The sequence below is a fragment of the Liolophura sinensis genome, chromosome 3, assembly GCF_032854445.1.
Source record: "Liolophura sinensis isolate JHLJ2023 chromosome 3, CUHK_Ljap_v2, whole genome shotgun sequence".
In the NCBI taxonomy this organism is placed as follows: domain Eukaryota; kingdom Metazoa; phylum Mollusca; class Polyplacophora; order Chitonida; family Chitonidae; genus Liolophura; species Liolophura sinensis.
In genome coordinates this window covers 15,267,434-15,287,525 of record NC_088297.1, presented here as the reverse complement: position 1 = coordinate 15,287,525, position 20,092 = coordinate 15,267,434, and the positions used below count along the sequence as shown (strand labels likewise).

The window sequence follows — 20,092 nt, the reverse complement described above, 5'->3', positions numbered from 1 at the left end:
CTGAATCAAGATGTTTGTAAATTAAATTGGCTGTTGTAAATTAGCTGTTAATATAAAGGCAAGGTGTTTGCTTTTTATGATTTTCACTTGTGTATTTATGTTGAAAATGGAGGCTTCATTACAAGACTGTCAATGGTATGCTGTGCATTTTGTGTTTAAAGGGATGCAGAATCGACGTGGATTGGCTGACACTGGAGATAGGATTTCCTGGGTTAAATTTTGCAGCCTTGCTCACGCTTGAATAATTGTATACCATATTACCTAAAATTCAGCTTTAGGCAAAGCATAGTGTGGACTTGCCTGTCTCCAGCGAACCAGAATTGATTCTGTATGCCTTTAATATGCGTCTTCCTGTTATTGCACTAATGTAATGTTTGATTCATTTCATTGAATGACATTTAACATAATATGTAAGGAAGTGTGTTGTGCTTACAGTAATGTGCATGTTTGACATGTTGTTTTGTTGTTTTTGGTCATTGGAATGAATGCATGTAATGAAGGACAGACGGAGTGTAGCATTAGGAAATTAAGTAAAAAAATACATGGAACCAGATTTGAGGCTGGAAAAGAATTACCTCAGCTGAAAAAGATGTGGATGGAATAGTGTTAATTTAAAAAAAAAATGTCAGCAGAAAGACATGGTAAAACTATACCTTAAACTCCATTTATCTTTACTGACTTTCAAATTTTTTTTTTTAACTGAATAGAATGAGGTGTGCCAGGAAAATGCCAGTGGTGGTGGGTTTCCGCAAGCCCTACCAGGTTTCCTCCCAGGTTATACTGCCATTGCATAAGGGGAAATACTCTTACGGCGTAAATCCACCATGCAAAAAAATAAAATAAATAAATACATAAAACGAATAGAATTAGCTATAAATGAATTAATTCCGTTGTGGGAAGGTTTGGCAGCAACCTGCGGATGGCCGTGGGTTTCCCCTGGGCGCTGCCTGGTTTCCACCCACCATAATGCTGGCCGCTGTCGTATAGTTTAAATATTTTTGAGTACGATGTAAAACACCAATCAAATAGATAAATAAATAAATGAATTAATTACGTGGGTGTCATGGATCATATTCATTTAATACTGAAATGTTTTCATGGTTTCCATGGCAACAGTTATTTTGTTATCTCTGCATTTTTACAGAGATACAATTTGAAATCACATATATAGACTGTCAGTGTTTGCCAGAAGGGAAAAGAAATATTGTAGAATTTGGAGATTTATACTTACACGTAGTCATAAATCAGTGTTTTGAGGCGAACTTTAATTCGCATCTCTGTGCAAGCCATTGTTAATACATGGATATGACTACTGCTTGTGATATAATATATGCAGGGAAATTATGAGCCATTATGAGCCAGGTGTGAAAGAAAAAGTTATGTTAACATGTGTTCTGCAAATTTTGCACGATTTAATTAATTAAATTTAATTAATATTTGAACTTCTGTCAGTTGAGATTCCACAGCGATTGTTGGATTCCCTGAGTCACCATGGGTACAGCATTCCAGACGATCGGTTACCGAAGAAGGACACGAAAGAAACAGGCCGTTTTTGGAATTCCTATTTCAGCAACAGCGACGAAGGTTCACCGATTCAGATACCACAGCGATTGTTGGATTCTTTGGATCAACATGTCTACAGCATTTCTGGTGATTTGCTATCGAAGGATTATATGAAAGAAACAGGCCGTTTTTGGAATTCCTATTTTAGCAACATTGACGAAGGATTGTCACCAGTTCAGATTCAACAGCGATTGTTACATTCCTGGGATCAGCATGGGGACAGCATTCCAGATGAATGTCTACCCAAGGCCATGAAAGAAAGTAGACATTCTTTGAACTCTTATTTCAACGATGAAGGATCATTATCTTCGATTGCAACTGACATGGAGTCAGATGTCTTTGAAACACCTCTTGGGTCATCAAAAACATCTGAAAATTCTCAAAGAAGCTTGGACTCCCTGAATTCTATTGGGACACCCCCAGATCATGATTCCCCAGGATTACCTCTGACCTCTCCTGACTTTGACCTCTCATTGGCTGATATTGGAGAGGAAGTATTACCTCTGACCTATGTGGACCCCATTCAGGTCATTGACAGTTCAAAGATGAGAAAGTTGAGGAAGAAGCGGAGGAAGCGTTCAAAACGGTTAGCTTCTGATGAGCAGATGGAACAGGTGGACGTGGATGATATTGAAGTTAAAGTTGAAAATGCTGAAGGTGATGAACAAAAAGCTGAACAAACTGAGTTGAACATGGACTTCGAAGCTTCCAAAAGATACATGTTGAAAGTGGGTGAGCCGTTGTCCGAGCACGAAAGTCCTGAGGAAGACACCAGTATGTTGATGGTGCAGAGCGCTGAAAATGATGGAGATCAAACAAACGTTGTTGTTATTCCAACTGACTCGCCACTTGCTTCTGCAGACTCTCTGGAAACACCACACACTATCTCAAGGCAAAACAGCCACGAATCTGAAACGAGGACCAATTCTACATCCGTGTATGATGCTTTCTCTAGAACAAACTCCACTGTGTCGGGTGGACGGGGGCGAATATCAAGACTAAAATCTACAGGAAACATGTCCACTGTCAGCTCTGGAAATCGCACGTCAGTTAGTTCTTGTCAGGAAAAGCGCAAACCAGTCATAAGATCCCCTGAGAAAATCTTCACAGGCCTAGATGATGAACTTCTACGAAAGCTTCCCAGTATCAAAGTACAGCTAGAGAAATTAGGTGTCGACCTTGACGCATGGAAGGAGGGTCGCAGGTCTAAAAACTCAGACGTTGAGACGGCGTTGCTGGATAACTCCGAGAAGGGGACAGATTTTTTGTCCGTTGTGTCAAAATGTCCTGTTCATTCAAGGCCCTCATCATCCTCTTCAAACAGAGCAAGAAGCCCACGTTTGTCAGCGCGGAAGATGGAAGAGCAGGATGCAGGAACGAAGTCGGCCAATAATCTGCCATCGATACAGCAGGAAGCGATTTCGGGAGAACACTGCGCCTCGTGTGGCGCTTCATTGGAGAATATAGCATTGCATATTTGCCTTCCTCCAATGTCGAGTCGCCACAAGCTCAAGAAGACAAAACCTCCATGTAAGATTTTGTCCATCGGTCATTCCCTTTTATTTTTTCTTTCGAAATTAATTGATAGTTTGTATATAATAAGCAAAGAATACCACGCATATGTCTTTCTCTAATCATGTCAGATTCCCACACTTAAACTCAAGAAGGCATGTATTTCTTCTTCACTTTACAGGTAGTTTAATCCATAAAAACATTTTACAGATTAGAATATAAATTCTGGCACACTGATTTTTGAGGTTACTGTTTGCCAAACCTATGTTTTCTTATTCCTTAATAAGTAGGTAAAGTGATGTACAGTGTTTTTTTTTTCTTCATTATTCCCTCATGAAGTGTTATTTGTCCAATGTTAGATCTTTCTATTTTAATATGTTTTTGTGTGGTCTAACATAAAGTTCCCAGAAGAGTCAGTCATCCGAAAAACTCCCAGAGGAGAATCCCCCCGAAACTTCAAGGTAGAGAAGGGCTATGTACTATAGACACTACCAGGGATTTCTTAACCAAGTTTAAAGAAAGTAATTTTCATACAGCGCAGTCTGTGTATCATTTCATTCACCTTTTTTGTAAAAATGTTTGTAAAATCTTCAGAAACCTGTTTCAGTTTGTAAAATTGGTGAAATTTGCATGTAAGTACACGAAATTATCCTCAAAGCATCAAAAAATTCAGTTTGATTCTTCCTAAACTGAAACATTGTAAAAATTTCATGGTTTTGAAGTTATGTCAAACCAAATAAGACTTGTGCATAAAAACTGTATTTCCCATTCAAATTGGTATTGAATTCTTGAGATTATTTTTATCACTTTGTTTCATTTTAAACCTAATGGAAAAGTCTTGGTTAAAAAATCTCTGGCATCTCTTTTGTGTTTCCCCCCCCCCCAACACCAGCATGAAGTTATGGACACTTTTTTCATGGGAAAATGTGTAAGATTGCATGAGTTTATTTTTTTGGTAAGAATATGCCACCATTTGCACTTTTGCAGATTGTTTCTTGTGATCACTGTAAAGCTTTGTACTTGTGCATGTGGTTATGAAGAATGTTATGTAGATTTTGGTACATTACATTTATTTATTTCATTGGTGTTTTATGTCATACTTAAAAAAGAATGTTTCACCTATACGATGGGGGTCAGAATTATGGTGGGAGGAAACCTTGCAAAGCCCTGGGGAACTCACAACCACCCCCAGATTGTTGACTGTCTTTCTCATGTATTGTTAGATTGAAAACTGTTTGAAAACTTTAACTATATATGCATGGTGGGTATTGTTTGAATGGTGTACTGTACAGTACTTATTTATGGCTGGAATTTATTTTCACGGATTTTCTGCATAATATGTTGGCAGGAATTAATTTTCGGGTATTAATACTGAAAAACAGATCTTAAAATCTTAATATTTTCCAAGATAAAATATGGCTGAAATTTTTGAAGTGCGTCAAACAGGTACAATCATGGGTGGCTTTAATTCTCCTTTGTTTCCTGCGGTGTCGCTTATCCTCGTGATCTGGATCAGAGATTAAAACAATGGGGAATGGATTGTCACTATGTGAAAAGATTAGATTCGCACCTACCGTAAGCAGTACTCAAACAGGTGTCACTTCTTTTCAAATATATGATTTGGAGTAAATATTGGTCGCTGGTACATGTACCAGAAGAAGTTTAAACAGAAAGACTATGTAAAAATGAAGTGAAAAGCTAAAGAAAGAACTTTAAAAAACTATATCTGAAAATACTTTTATTTTTTGTACATTTTTTTTCCCTGAATTAAATGCTGTCAGATGTGTTGGACTGTAAGATGGGATGTTTTTACACCTTTGTGGTTGTGCAGGTTTGGATAAAACTCTTATGAATTTTACTCATGTAATGTTTGCCTAGACACGAGAAAGTAAAACTGACATTAAATACCTACTGTAATGCCAGATAAATTCTGTACATCATTGGTAACATATACATGCAGGTTTTTATGAAGCCGACGTCAATGTCAGCAAATATGACAGCATTTAATTCATTCTGTGGGAAAAAAAAACAACCAAAGGCAAAATTATTTTCATGTGCAGTTTTCATTGGTGTTTCTTCTTGGGCTTACTCTACTTTCCTTTACCTTTAAACGTTTAAAGTATATGGGAACAATCCACTATTTATTAGGGGTTTTTTTTTTTATATATAGATGTGGCTGTTAGTGTGTGTGTGTGTGTATTTTAATGCCTTTTTGTGCATGCTTGTAATGATAAATACAGTGTTTTTTGTGTAGTTGTTGTACTGTGTCTGTCCCTGTATGAAGACTGGGTATACAGGTAGTTAGGAGTTTGCGAGGCACACTAAAGGGGAGATAACTCTCATCACACTTGTTGGATTTACCCCAATTTTCCTGAGATATGACTCTCATACAAATTTAACAAATGTACTGATAATATCTACATGTAAACATATACTGTCAATGTACCAGACGTGTTTGTATATGGATACTTAGTTATGGTGACCAACCCTGATAGCTCCGGTAGAGCATCCTCTGCGGGGATGATATAACATTCAAATAATTTTTTTAGACAAGCATCGCATCCTTATTTAGAATATTATTATGCAACAAACGATAATACCAAAAGTTTGTGGCCAAATACCCACCATACAAAAATAGTTTCAAATACCCCTTTCTCTTGAAAAAAAAAATCCAAGAAAACATTAAAAATCATATTTGCAAATAAGTTTTTGACACTTCATCTGATTTTGGCATCATTTTTGTGTTTTCTTCTCCTTTAACTGATTATGTGATCTGAGAGAGTTAGTTACTGTGTTAGGTTTGTTTGGGAAGGTAAGATATTATTCTACTGGAAAAATGTAAGTACCAGAAGTAGTACATATGTTCCCTATCAGGCCTGTGGCACTTGTAGTTTTGTACCCCTGCCATATCAGAGAGTGAATGACGTTGAACAGAACAGCCAGCTCATGCAGTCAGATACTCTGGCGGGGCCTCCGTGACTCGGGTGGTTAGCGTGCTAGCGCAGCGTAATGACCAGGAGCCTCTCACCAATGCGGTTGTTGTGAGTTCAAGTCCCAGCTCATGCTGGCTTCCTCTCCGGCCATACGTGTTAAGGTCTTGCAGCAGCCTGTGGATGGTTGTCGGGTTTCCCCCGGGCTCTGCACGGTTTCCTCCCACCATAATGGCTGGCCGCCGTCACATAAGTGAAATATTCTTGAGTACGGCGTAAAACACCAATCAAATCAATAAATAAATAAATCAGCCACTCTGGCCTGCATGGCTACTTTTAGCAGACTGGAAATCTTTCAAATAATAGTGAAATAGTGGTAGAAGCTGATGATTCAGATGAGTTTTGAAGGAAGGGGAAACAATAAAAAGAAGAAAAAAAAATCTTAAGTGACTAAATCCAAATTATAATTTGCTTCTTGTGGTCAAATGTTTGAATTCTGAGGTGGGCTCAAAGTTTCACAAAAGTTTGAACATCCTCAGTTTCACAAGTAAAACATAAACACGCAAACACACATAAGCATAAAATGGACCATTATTAAAAGCTATAGAATTCTAAGAACTACAGTATTGAAGTCATCCCACTCTTCACCCTGCCCCCACCCACACCCCCCCCACTCAAAAAAATATTTAGAAAATTTTGGTATCTGGCTGTACAGAGTTTTAGTTTGTAATATATCTTTCAGTGATCTGTCCACTTATTTTTTTTTATTTTCCACCTTGCAGATTTATCTACCTTATTTCAAATAGTAGCCATTCAGCATTTGTTATTGTGTTGCGGCCTTAACTGCATTCTCATTTGTTAGCTAATAACACTTACTCACACCATAATATCTTCTTTCAGAGCAAAGCTCAGAAATAACCTCTGAAATGAAAGAGCTCCATGGGAAGGGAGATAATGTGGAGAATACTAAACCTAAGCTTCCTCCGATAGGTAGGATTAACATTTACCAAATTGCGTTTAACCTTTCTAATATAATATCTTGTATAATTTTAACAGGAACTTAAAACACTTAAATGATCTGTTTTTTTTTTTCATGTACAAAAAGGAAAAGCAGATTGGAATGATGGGCCCTCTGTCCATATATCCATCCTCCTCTGATAATTTATGTATTTTTTGTATACATGTATTTTCTTGTATTTTTTGTATACATGTATCTTCTTGTATTTTTTGTATACATATATTTTCTTTCTTTCCAGCAATTTATACATGTATCTGTATATTATTTTCATCGTTTTCAAACGATGGCATGTTGGTGGGAGACCAAAATCCTCTGAATGCTTTTGTAAATGGGTAGAGGAAACTAGACTGCACTGAAAAAGATAAATTGCAGTAATATGAAGTCAGCCATTATGGATGTCCAGCGATTTTAAAATATTAGTCACAATTATGTCTTTATATGATAGATCAAAACATGCTTACATGTGGTTTTAAGTCTACATTATTTTTCACCTGGGTCGAGTCCACACCTAAAACCTTAAAAGAGGAAGTTGTAACTTCCTCGCTTGGCATTCAGCATGAAGGGGATAGTGCAATGACTGGTTGACCCATATGAGTATAATGGCTCGGGCAGGGCGGCTTACTTGCCTTCGGTAAGGCGTCTCAGTGAAGCAGCACTAGATAAAGAGCGGTGGAAATCTGTCCTGCAACAATGAGGCACATTACATGCACTCTAAGGATTCCTTTGCTATTATATGACGGAAAAATTGTTAAGTTAAGTGTTAAACCCCAATCACTCGTTCACTCACTCACTAAAACGTGGTCACATTTGGCACTGAAGTTTAATACATTTTTCCAGCAGGTTGTCAGCCTACTTTCCACACAATCATACGGTGTAATTATCCCTGTAATATGGTTATGTATACTTAACTATGAACTATACACTGACTCCACTACACTGGCAACCATAAGTGCAGGAATCAAATAAATAAATAATTACACTTACCCAATAGGCTTATCGGCTGTTGGGATGCATCCTATGGAGCCTCATTGCCAGTGACAATAGTAATTTTTTCCCAGCATAATGTTCTATTGTTACTTAGTAAAAAAAAAATCAGGGTTTAAGGCTTGGCCTTGCTTTGAGGATTAGTTTAAGATTTACCTAATCCAGTTGAATTAGATGTGAAATGAAAATATAAGCCTGTGTAAATCTCCTAATAAATTGTTGGCTTTTATTTTGGATAATACATGTACATATAAGTTAAAATCAGTGGACGAAAGTAACCAGAAAAAAGTGCATTTTGGAAATAAAAATGTAAAATAACTGTAATTTTCAAGGATAATTAATTATACATTCAAATAAATTTTTTTTTACTAGCTGCTCTAAAATATTGTTGAACATTTATTTACGAATGATCAGCAATGTGAAACAATCAGATTATTTTACAGTTATTTAGGGAATAATTTGATATTGTACTGTAGGGCTTATATTGTTGTGTTTTGGTAGGAGAAAACAGCAGTTTAAATTGTAGTAACTGGTGTACATGTAAAACACACCTGTAATCAGTGGTCAGGTATGTAAACCTTAGGTACAACATGTACATGTATATGTATGTGTGGATGGGTGTCAGTTTGAGTGGTGGTTTTTTTCCCCACAAATAGTCTTCTCAACTCATTCCTCCTTTCTGTTTTGTACATATACTTCATTATTAGCTTGATTTTTTTTTTTAATTTTTTTTTCATGCCATTTTCTTTTCACCTTGACAGTCTGCGGAATTTAGTTTGAAAACATTTGCTCATTTCTAGCTACATGTGATTTTGACATGTACTAATATCATGTCACATAAAATGACGTTGGCCTGTCAGCAACCTGCGGATGGGTGTGGGTTTCCCCGGGCTCTGCCCCCTTTCCTCCCACCATAGTGTTGGCTGCCGTTGTATAAGTGAAATATTCATGAGTACGGCGTGAAACACCAATCAAATAAATAAATAAATAAATTTAAATGACGTTTGAATAAAAATGTATTAAGGTGAAACATTCTTGGGTGTACATGACATCTGAAACAGGATTAAGAAATTAATAAAATTATTTCAGATCGATAATGTCTGCCATTTATTCCTTTTCAGAAAGCTCTCCAAAGTCCCATTGAAAGAGGACACCTCAAAGGATACCTGTGGGACAGAGATAGGTAAGTCACAATACACTGTAAAAGACTTACAACATAGAGAGTCAAACCAGGGCAGTGTCGGCAATGTGATAGTTGGCAAATATAGTCACACCTAACCAGTGAAAATGGCCTCTTGTCAATTAATCTTTGTTTTTTTATTTCAGCTGTTTATGTAAGTTTTTCAAAAGTAGTAACTTACACATCTCCCAGCACCATGGCTGAAGCAGAATTAAGTAACAAAAAATGCAGTGATGTTAATTGTTGTTAATTAGACTTTGTTGGTCTAGATTCAAATGATAAATGACATCAAAACACTGTTTTGAAAAATTCTTAAAAAAACATCAGTCAAATTATTTAATGGGTAATGTTTAATGGTCTTTGATCTGATATATACCCAATCTTTGCGTTTTCTTTATTTTTGAGATAACTTCAAAGTTTAATCCAACATAGCAATTATGTAGTGCGCATGAGATCTTTATTAAGTTGTGCATTTGTATTGGCCAATTGTCTCGTAAGAACGATTTATTAAAACAAACAACAACAAAAAAACATAACTGGCCGTGTGAGAGTTGTGTGTGATGTGTTTCTTTCCACTTAAAGTTTTTTTCTAACCATGTCACATTTGTACTAAGCTGAGGACAAGCATATTTTAATAGCTGTGGATATTCAAGACCAATTAACTTGCGCACCTTTCTTCAGATCCTCTGGTACGATATTAAAACCTCTCCTAGAGTCTCCCAGTGTGTATTTATTATGAAACCCAATACCTCAGTATTACTGTGTGGCCTTAATTCTGTGAGCAGTTGCCCAGTACTCTCCCCTTTGTTATATTAACTGGTGGAACGGATCATTAGGTCTGCCAGTAATCTCCCTCAAGCTCGACAAACCACGTTTTCACATGCCTTAATTGTAAGGTGCAGTCAGTTAAATATTAGTTTCATGCTTGTATACCCATGTATCGCGTAGCCAGACAAAAATGTGTAATTCTGCTGTTTGTGATTGGAGCTAGTGAACTGAATTAGACCCTGAAAGAAAATCATAAACTTCCAGTTAGACTGTGGTTGTATTTGATATACATAGGTGCACTTGGACAAGTTTAAGGGTTGCTCTGTTTATACGTACTGGTTGAGAAAGTTAGTTGTCTTCTTATGGACGTGGAAGTCTATGTGTACTGGGATTTTACACTGACACAGCTTTCTTACAGTACATATTAGTATAATTGTCAGTGATCAATGTATAAAGTGGCAAATGCAGGAGAACAAGACTACCTGTCAAGTATTAGCGATGTGGTGACCAAGAGTGGCGAATCAGAAACTGATATGAAGAATTTATTTCTTGCATTCAGTTTAGAGCTGTCAAAAAGTGGCGGAGTGAGAAACAATGGAGAATAGGAAGGTGTTCTGGAAATTTCAACACTTGAAGATTTTGAAAACCAATTGCTATTTGACAGCAGACCTGGAAACTCACATGTACAGACTTCTGTTTTGTCTGGAGGGGAACAGTTGAAGATTTTCAAAAGCAGTTACCATTTAACCATGGGCAAAAAGTAGACTTTTCTGTTCTTTCTGGAGGGGCATTGCGGGGAACGTTATCAGAACCGTTTGCCATTTACAGACTTTTGAAATCTACATGTAATGACTTCTTTCTGGAGTGGTATAATGAAATATTCCCAAGACCAGTCGCCATTTGACTACAAACATTGGAAACTTACAAGTGTTTGCAGACTTTGGTTATTTCTGGATTGGTACACTTGGCAATTTTACTAACGAGTTGCTGTTCAGTGTGATACATTGTTCTGGGCAAAGTGGAGTTCTTTTCCAAGGAAAAACAGCCTGATTGATTCTGTTATGAAGCAAATGAAAGTCAGAAGGGATGAAATCAAGTCATAATAATGATATGGGTGACGTGGGTGGGAGTATGCCAACCTTAAAATGGCAATAAAAATTTTTACATTCCTGGACAGATAAATTTTAATATTCAGCGATAAAGGTATTGTAGAATATATAGTCTGCTGGGTGAGAAATGACCCATTTTGTTACAGATTCAAACTGATCAGGAGCAAGAAACTTTTTCATATAACCATGGTAACTGTAGTCTTGTGGAATGGACTGGAATCAGGCCAGTGGTTCGAAACTGACTACTGATAATATATGAAATAATGCTACCATCATGTTAACTTGACAAAGCAGAACATTTTGTGGTTTTGATCTTGAAATTAATCGATGAAAGAGAATTCCTGATGTGATACTTTCCTGTGGAGACAAGTTCCAAGCTGGAAAATGCAAGCTCCAAGCTGGAAAGTAAAGATGAATTGATTGGTTCGACACTGAATCTGAGTTTTGAAGTACGATGAGTTTTTCCAGCGATGTAAGCCATGTCAGTAGTCTCAGTTCCTTGTCTTGCCCAAGGTCCAGATCCAGGGAAATCTCAGAGACCAGTCTCCGCAGTGGTAAATTACCCAGTCTTACATGTAATTCTGACTAATGCAATTTTTATTATACAGTAACAGACATTTGAGTCCTGTAATGTTATGAGAATGCCTCAGCTGGCCTTACTGCGTGGCTAAAATTTTTTTGGGGTTTAGATTGGGTTGGGTAAGAACAGTCTGCATATACATAAATAGGGATGGGTATGAGTGCACGTAAGTGTGGTTCTATGTGCTACAAGTCAGTAAGAGAAACAACTTAAAACCCTGTACTTTTGGATAAGCTATTCAAAGTACACCTGACTACTCACCTTAATGAGGAATACTTGATCACAATCATGTCTCAAGACCAACTATAAATCATGCTCAGGTGTACTTGGTATTGTTCACAGGTTCACAGTTTGTCAGTATTCCAAGATTTGTTGATGATAGGGGGCGTACATTGTATGCACCCTGTTCTGGTTCACCTGTACACCTGTTCTGGTTCACCTGTACACCTGTTCTGGTTCACCTGAACATCTGTTCTGGTTCACCTGTACACCTGTTCTGTTCAAATACAAGGAATTAACAAAATCTGAAGGTTGTTTCTTCACTGAAACTGTTGAAAGTGCATGTATGTGTCTGCAACTTTTTAATATTAACAACTTCATGAAAAAATTTTGGGAGACACATTTGTGAGCGTTTTAAATTCTCAACTCTTTTTTGATTAGACCTTTGATTATTATGATGTACGGACAGAATGATCTGTTTGTTCACATACATGCGTGACCTGTCAAAATGGAGGCCCAAATCAAGCTAGCTATTTATACTCCCTAATGTCCAGGGTTTCAGTTCAAATATATTTATACTCTGGTGCCAAAAACAATGGCATGAATTCCTGAAACTTTGGCATCTCTCCAAAGCCATGTCATCAGCTTTCCCAACCTTTCCTTTTAAGGTAATTAAGGACTGTCATCTGTTTTTAAGCTCAAGTACAAGTAGAATCTATTTTCATATAGCTAAAGTAGTAGCTGATGGTGTCTTTGACACGACCCTACACTCTCCTCAGTCACCATGGTAACCAAGCTACCTGCAGACTTATTTGATTGGAGGAAACAGCATGGAACCTGCGTTTCCATGGCAATACCTGTCAGATCAGTATAAACATAAAGATGAATTACATGTAGCCTGTCATGATGACTGCTGCCAGCACTATATATTGACCCAACTGTCTCAACACCCTATTCTCTCCTGTACAGTGGTCATTACTTGAAGGGCACATGTGTAATGGGTGATATCTGATTATCACCTGTAGTCTGTAATTAGATTCACCTGTCCATTTACTATTGAATTATCACAGCACAGGTAACAACTCTTGTTTACCAGTAGGATGAAGACAGATTATTGTTTAAACAGCTACTTTCATGGATCCATTATTTCATCTTCTACAATTCCTACTATTTGTATAGAACATTGTACTTTCACTATTAGTGGATATTGACTTCTGTGTGGCAGGGATGTATTCCAAGAACGATGCCTGAAGATCTGACCTTCGTTACATTCCCTGGACATACCTGAATATTTAGTTCTCTTACCCCTGCAATGTAAAGTCTGACTATCTGAGAAACATACCTCAGAATCAGCTTAGCTGTTCAACTAATTTCAAAAATTCACAATTTGGCAAGGACATAGGAGGTTGTCTTTTTTGCAACCAGCTGATCGGTCAGGATGCATATATGCAACTTTTGGACAATCCGCTCCCGGATCCATCTGTGTTAGTCGCGGTCAGTTCATCAGGACATGAATTGATTTATTTATTTTATTGGCGTTTTACGCCATATATATACTCAAGAATTTTGTGCTTTTGTGATGGCGGAGCCCAGGTGAAACCCATGCCCATTCCATGGTTGATGACAGACCTTCCCACGTATGACCAGAGAGGAAGCCAGCATGAGCTGGACTTGAACTCACAGCAGCTGCATTTATGAAGTGCTCCTGAGTCACTGTGTGCTACGCTAGCCCGTTAACAGCTCGGCAGTTGCTGAAACTCACAAAAATCTGCTGTGACATTGGTGATAAGTTCATTATTACTTGTACACCGGTACCATGCTATTGGACACTAAAATACCGATATTGAGATGTTGGTGTTAACCTCCTGATGAATTGGTGGTATTGGTTACTGATACGTATTCTTAATGTGGAACCATTATATTTTGGATATGTTCTGTTGACTCTTCTGACATTTGGATGAAGTGAGTTGCCATGGTAACACCACCATGTCTGTGAAGGTGACAACAATTGTCAACGTGTATCTGCCAAGGGTTAGCTATGGTAATGTCCTCATGTTGAAGAACATTTTATGACTTTACTACATCAATCATTTGATCAAATGTTACTGTAGAATAAAACGTAGTCAACTCAAGATTTATCCCTTTTATAATTGGAAACGTCAAGTGACCATGTATGATTGTAGTTTGGTTTCTCAAATGGTCTGTTCAAGTACTAGTATTTAATATTAATTCACTTGCTCTTTTTTGCATAGAATTTTTTTTATATTTAATAATTTGCATTTATTACAAGATTCCTGTATATAACAGTTGGTATGTAAATCGCAATTTCAGAAGCACATAAAGGCCTTATAAAGATACATTTGATGCCAACACTCAGGTTTCCCTGATAAGAAATTTAAAATCAAATTGCACCCCTCCCCTACACCACCCCCCTACACCCCCTCCCCCCCCACCCCCACCCCCACACACTAACTAGCTCTGTAAGGTGGACGAATCAATATTAATCAAACAAAATGTAGTATTCTTCTTACATTGTTCTAGGTAGTGTCGTGGCAATAAGTGGTTGATGGTTCTCCTTGTCTACTCTGTTATGTTGCCCGTGAAGGTCACTACAGAACACCTGCTTTCTCACATATATAACACATGTGACACATGTAAAAGTTTGCCAGTGTATTACCAAAAGTCAGTGGTTTATGCAGGGACCACCCATAAAATTCACAGCTGGACATAATGTATTATGATTTATTTATTTGATCTTTGTGAAACTGGTTTAGTCTCATTTCGCCTACTTTCACACCTTTATGAGTCTCATTTCGCCTACTTCAGATTTTTCGGACAGGTATCCTGTAGATGGTTGGGGGCACGCCCCCTAGTGGGTTCCTACTGAGCGTCTCTCACTCATCGGCTGAGTGAACTTAGTAGAAGCGCAATGCTCACTGAAGTCTTGATGGTGAATACCGTTTGCATCAGAGTGACACTGGCAGAACTTTACTCACTTATCACAATAAATACGATGGCAGACGTCGAGATCATTAAGTAACATCATGGCAGCAGTGCAAGCACAACTTGAATTCATACCAACTACGAGAGGTGGGGTAACTCTTGTGTGGAATAATTACGAATACCGACTGAACAGAAAAAAATCTGATTGGGAATCATGGAAATGTAAAGTTGCGAATTGCAAAGCTACGGTTTCGACAAAAAATCGTATACTCTCTCACGTTGGAGAGAAACCCCACGAACACACGGCGAGTTCTTTCAGCAGAAAAGTTCAAGACGTGAAGAAAACTATCCTTAAAAGAGCCAGAGTAGAACTTACGCCAATGCCAATGATCTATGACGACGAACTGGCAAAGTTGCATAATGAATCACCGGAAGACGCTCTCCTGCTCCCGACATACTACTCTGCACGGTCTGTGTGAATTTTTTGGATTATGTGACAGAAAACTGGGTCGAAGGTGTATGGGACAGGGACGTGTGGAACCACCATCATACTACGGCTGCCCGAACGAACAACAACGTTGAAGGGTGGCATCATAGGATGAATTCAGTCGCTGGTAAATCACATCCAAACCTTTTTGAATTCATCCGCATCATCCAGAGAGAACAGACGTTAACAGATTTGAAAATCTCTCAGCTACAAGCTGGTGGACGTTTCCCTCCAAAGAGGAGGAAATATCGGACTCTGGACGAGAAGTTACAAAGATTGAAAGAACAGTTGCAGGGAGAACAACTGACATTGGTGGAATTTGCCGACAAAGCATCGTTCTTGCTACATTTGTAATTTTTAACTGTCATCATTTATCACTTATCTATTTACCACTCTTATGTATTACATTCCTAACAATATGTTTTTTACCGATATGTAACATAAATGTTTACAGCAGATGATCTATGCGTCCATCTTTGGGTCATTCTTTTGTTACTTATACTTGCAATTATTCACACACTTATAACGGTACTTTAATCCTTCCACACGGTCCCTGAGGTTTAATCCCATTAAATGGTTATCTTCACACCTTGGGGATTATCATTTCGCCTACCTCCAATTTCTAATTTCAAACAAAAGAAGTAGGCGAAATGAGACTACACCGTGAAACTGGGCCCAAACTTTCTGGTGGAAAGCAGACAGCCTTGACGAACCCATCGTCCCACTGATTTAAAGCCACAGCCAAACTAGCGAGGTTGGGCTAGCTGACTGACAGCAGCTTTACTTGTAGCTGTACGACCCAGAGGCACTCTCCCTAACACTGTCTTCAGCCCACTCTCTTTACCCCACACCCCTTACCCCACCCTCCTTACTGTTTGTATTATTCCTTTTATAAACCTTTATAAGTACTTTCTCACCCCCGCACATTGCTTTCAGCTAGTCCTTTAGCTGTAAGAGACCCTGCCTCCCTCACTCTCCATATATAGTATATAACTACCATTAAAACTTTAAAAGCATTCTCTGTCATTCACAATATCCATTTCCTACATATATAAGGTTAGCGTGGCTGAACTGATAATCCCATTGGCCATGCACGTCAGAATTGGATTAGTTACACTGCCGAGCCCTGAGCTATTACATTTAACACAACAATTACTTATATATATATACTGTTATAAAGTCTCACAGAAATGTTACGTCACAAATAATGCCTACTTAAGGTTACACAGTAATCTGCTCTCACTGAAAAATGTACAATAATGTATAGGTACATGGCACATAGGGTCTTTCAACACTTGTGGTAGTTGTAAGCATGTGCATTGTACTGTTGACCAGGACAGTTGTGCAGTTGTTGACCAGGACATGTATGTCAGTTTTCAGCCTCTGTGCCAGTATTGTCATTTGTCTGTGTTTTGACGAAGAAAATGGTGTTTATGATTTGTGCCTAAGGAATATTTATTTATTTATTTATTTCAGTATTTTTCTTAAGACATATGCTCTGTTTTTAAAGATTGGTCATAATGGTAAAAATTTACTGTGGACTGTTGTAGACATTAAGGGATATGTTTGTTTATTTATTTCTTTGTTTATTCATTTATTTTTATTTTCATAAGGCAGTCTCGTTTCCGTAAGATTAGTCATAATGGTAAAAATTTACCGTGTCTGTTGTAAACATTAAGGGGTATGTTTGTTTTTTTATTTCTTTATTTATTTATTTATTTATTTTTCTTTTCATAAGGCAGTCTCTTTTCGGTTAAATTGGTCATAATGGTAAAAATTTACTGTGGATTGTTGTAGACATTAAGGGGTATGTTTGTTTATTTATTTTTCTTTTCATAAGGCAGTCTCTTTTCTGTAAGATTGGTCATAATGGTAAAAATTTACTGTGGACTCTTTATTTCTTTATTTCTTTATTTATTTTCCTTTCATTCATTCTTGTTTCAGAGACAATCAAAGATTCCTCAACAGGTAAAACTGAAAGATGTTTATTCCCATAAAAGTACATGTATATTTGTTGACTTCGCCAGCATTTTTGACATCACTATAATTTTGTATTGTAGACTTATATTTCTGATGACTGTTGAATGTTAAATCATTGCTTATTGAGACTGATTACTTAGTCCTTCTTTGCATTATTCAAATTTCACACTCCTAGCTACTTCAAGCTTTTCCACAGTACACATCTTTTCAATCATTTAAAGCAGAAGAAAACATAAAAATGACGCCAAAGTCCGATGAAAGAGCATCAAAACTTATTTGCAAATATGATCTTTAATATTTTTTTTTTGGATTTTTTTTTTTTTCAAGAGAAAGGGTATTTGAAAATATTTTTTTATGGTGGGTATTTGGGACCAACTTTTGGTATTTATTGTTGTTGCATAATAATAATGTTCTAAGTAAGAATGTGATGCTTGTCTATAAAATTTATTTGAATGTAAATTTGTTGTTTATATCGAAACATATGCATTTAACCTAAATTATGATAATATTTATGAATATATTAAAAATATAAATATGATCCAAATAGAGGTTTAAGACATTTGTCAGCTGAAAAGAACAAATTCTAGCGCAAAAATATTTATTAAACTTGTGTTACATCCTCATTTATGACATTATTAAACAAAGACTATAACTACCAAAAGGTGGTCTCAAATACCCACCATACAAAAATTATTTTCAAGTGTCTTTTTCTCCTTAAGGAAAAATCAGAAAAAATATTAAAGACCACATTTAGGAATAACTTTTCGCACTCTTTTCATCTGAACTTTATTTTATTTTTATTTTTTCTCCACCTTTAACCATGTATATAATGATATGACTGAATAATTGTTAAGTGACATAATGTTAATGACATAAAACCCCAAGCATACATACTTACTTGCATGATGTGACTGAATGATTGTTAAGTATGACATAAAACCCCAAGCATACATACTTACTTGCATGATGTGACTGAATGATTGTTAAGTATGACATAAAACCCCAAGCATACATACTTACTTACATGATGTGACTGATTAATTGTTATTTATTTATTTATTTGATTGGTGTTTTATGCCATACTCAAGAATATTTCACTTATATGATGGCGGCCAGCATTATGGTGGGAGGAAACCGGGCAGAGCCCAAGGGAAACCCACGACCATCCACAGGTTGCTGGCTGACCTTCGTCATATGACTGAAATATTATTATGTATGACCTAAAATAACAAGCATACATACATACATACATACATATCACTTTGTATTTACCTAGATTGTGTTCCAGGCCAAGTTCATACAAACAAGATATTAATAATTGTCGCTTAGGATCAGTGATTTTGAGATAAATTTTAGTCGTGGCCTAATAATCAGCTATATACTGGTACATTACATGTAAAAATATTTGCGTATTTTGGTTACAGATGATACGCCCCCTCCTGAACCCCCTGCCTCAGCCAAACCCAAAAGACCGGTGCTTAAGAGGCAGAAGAAAGGGGTGGTTCGTAAAGTTGTGAAGCCACCATCTCCTAAACTGCCAGAGATTAAGGTAGGTGAAACTTGGTTCAGATGGTTGTTAAAGCTCCTGAGTGACCAAACTTTAGGCCAACCTGCAATGTCTCCTTTAAACTGGTCTGCTTCGGGAGTGGTAGATCCAGGATTAATCATGGGTCGAGTCACACCTAAGACTTTAAAACAGGAAGTTGTAACTTCCTCGCTTGGTGTTCAGCATGAAGGGGATAGTGCAATGACTGGTTGACCCATATCAGTATAATGGCTTGGGCGGGGCGGTTTTCTTGCTTTCGGTAAGCCGTCTCAGTGAAGCACTCACTCACCCACTCACTCACCCACTCACTCAGACACTCCTTTAAACTGGTTTCTCAGTCCATGAAAGTACTTGAATTTTTATTGTCATACAGTTCTGTGATTATCATCGTGAAATGTGTTCTGTAAAATGGACTGAAAAAATATGATCTCCAAAGCATTCTTGGGTGGTAAGAGGGTTCATAAATATTGTTCTGGGTAGTAAGAGGATCAATAGATAATGTTATGGGTGGTAAGAGGATCAATAGATAATGTTATGGGTGGTTAGAGGATCAGTAGATAATGTTATGGGTAGTAAGAGGATCAATAGATAATGTTATGGGTGGTAAGAGGATCAATAGATAATGTTATGGGTGGTAAGAGGATCAATAGATAATGTTATGGGTGGTAAGAGGATCAATAGATAATGTTATGGGTGGTAAGAGGATCAATAGATAATGTTATGGGTAGTAAGAGGATCAATAGATAATGTTATGGGTGGTAAGAGGGTTAATAGATAATGTTCTGGGTGGGAAGAAGGTTAATAGATAATGTTCTGGGTGGTAAGAGGGTCAGGAGATATTGTTATGGGTGGTAAGAGGGTCAAAGGTAATGCTCTGGGTGATAAGAGGGTCAGTAGATAATGTTCTGGGTGGGAAGAAGGTTAATAGGTAATGTTCTGGGTGATAAGAGGGTCAGTAAATAATGTTCTGGATGGGAAGAGGGTTAATAGATAATGTGTTGGGTGGTAAGACGGTCAATAGGCAATGTTCTGGGTGGTAAGTGGGTTAATAGGTAATGTTCTGGGTGATAAGAGGGTCAGTAGATAATGTTCTGGGTGGTAAGAAGGTTAATAGATAATGTTTTGGTTGGTAAAAGGGTTAATAGATAATGTTCTGGGTGGTAAGACGGTCAGTAGATAATGTTATGAGTGGTAAGAGGGTTAATAGATAATGTTCTGGGTGGTAAGAAGGTTAATAGATAATGTTCTGGGTGGTAAGAGGGTTAATAGATAA

General features: G+C 37.3%; 1 protein-coding gene across 1 annotated transcript in view; it reads left to right on the top strand.

The window, feature by feature from the left end:
• The window catches only part of LOC135463408 (uncharacterized), a 55,323-nt gene that overhangs the window by 20,243 nt on the left and 14,988 nt on the right, over positions 1-20,092 (top strand). Inside the window, exons 13-16 of the mRNA XM_064740667.1 lie at positions 1,453-3,004; positions 9,129-9,190; positions 17,238-17,261; positions 18,698-18,822. Of these exons, the coding sequence (XP_064596737.1) occupies positions 1,453-3,004; positions 9,129-9,190; positions 17,238-17,261; positions 18,698-18,822 (1,763 nt within the window). The remainder of the gene's footprint in view (positions 1-1,452; positions 3,005-9,128; positions 9,191-17,237; positions 17,262-18,697; positions 18,823-20,092) is intronic.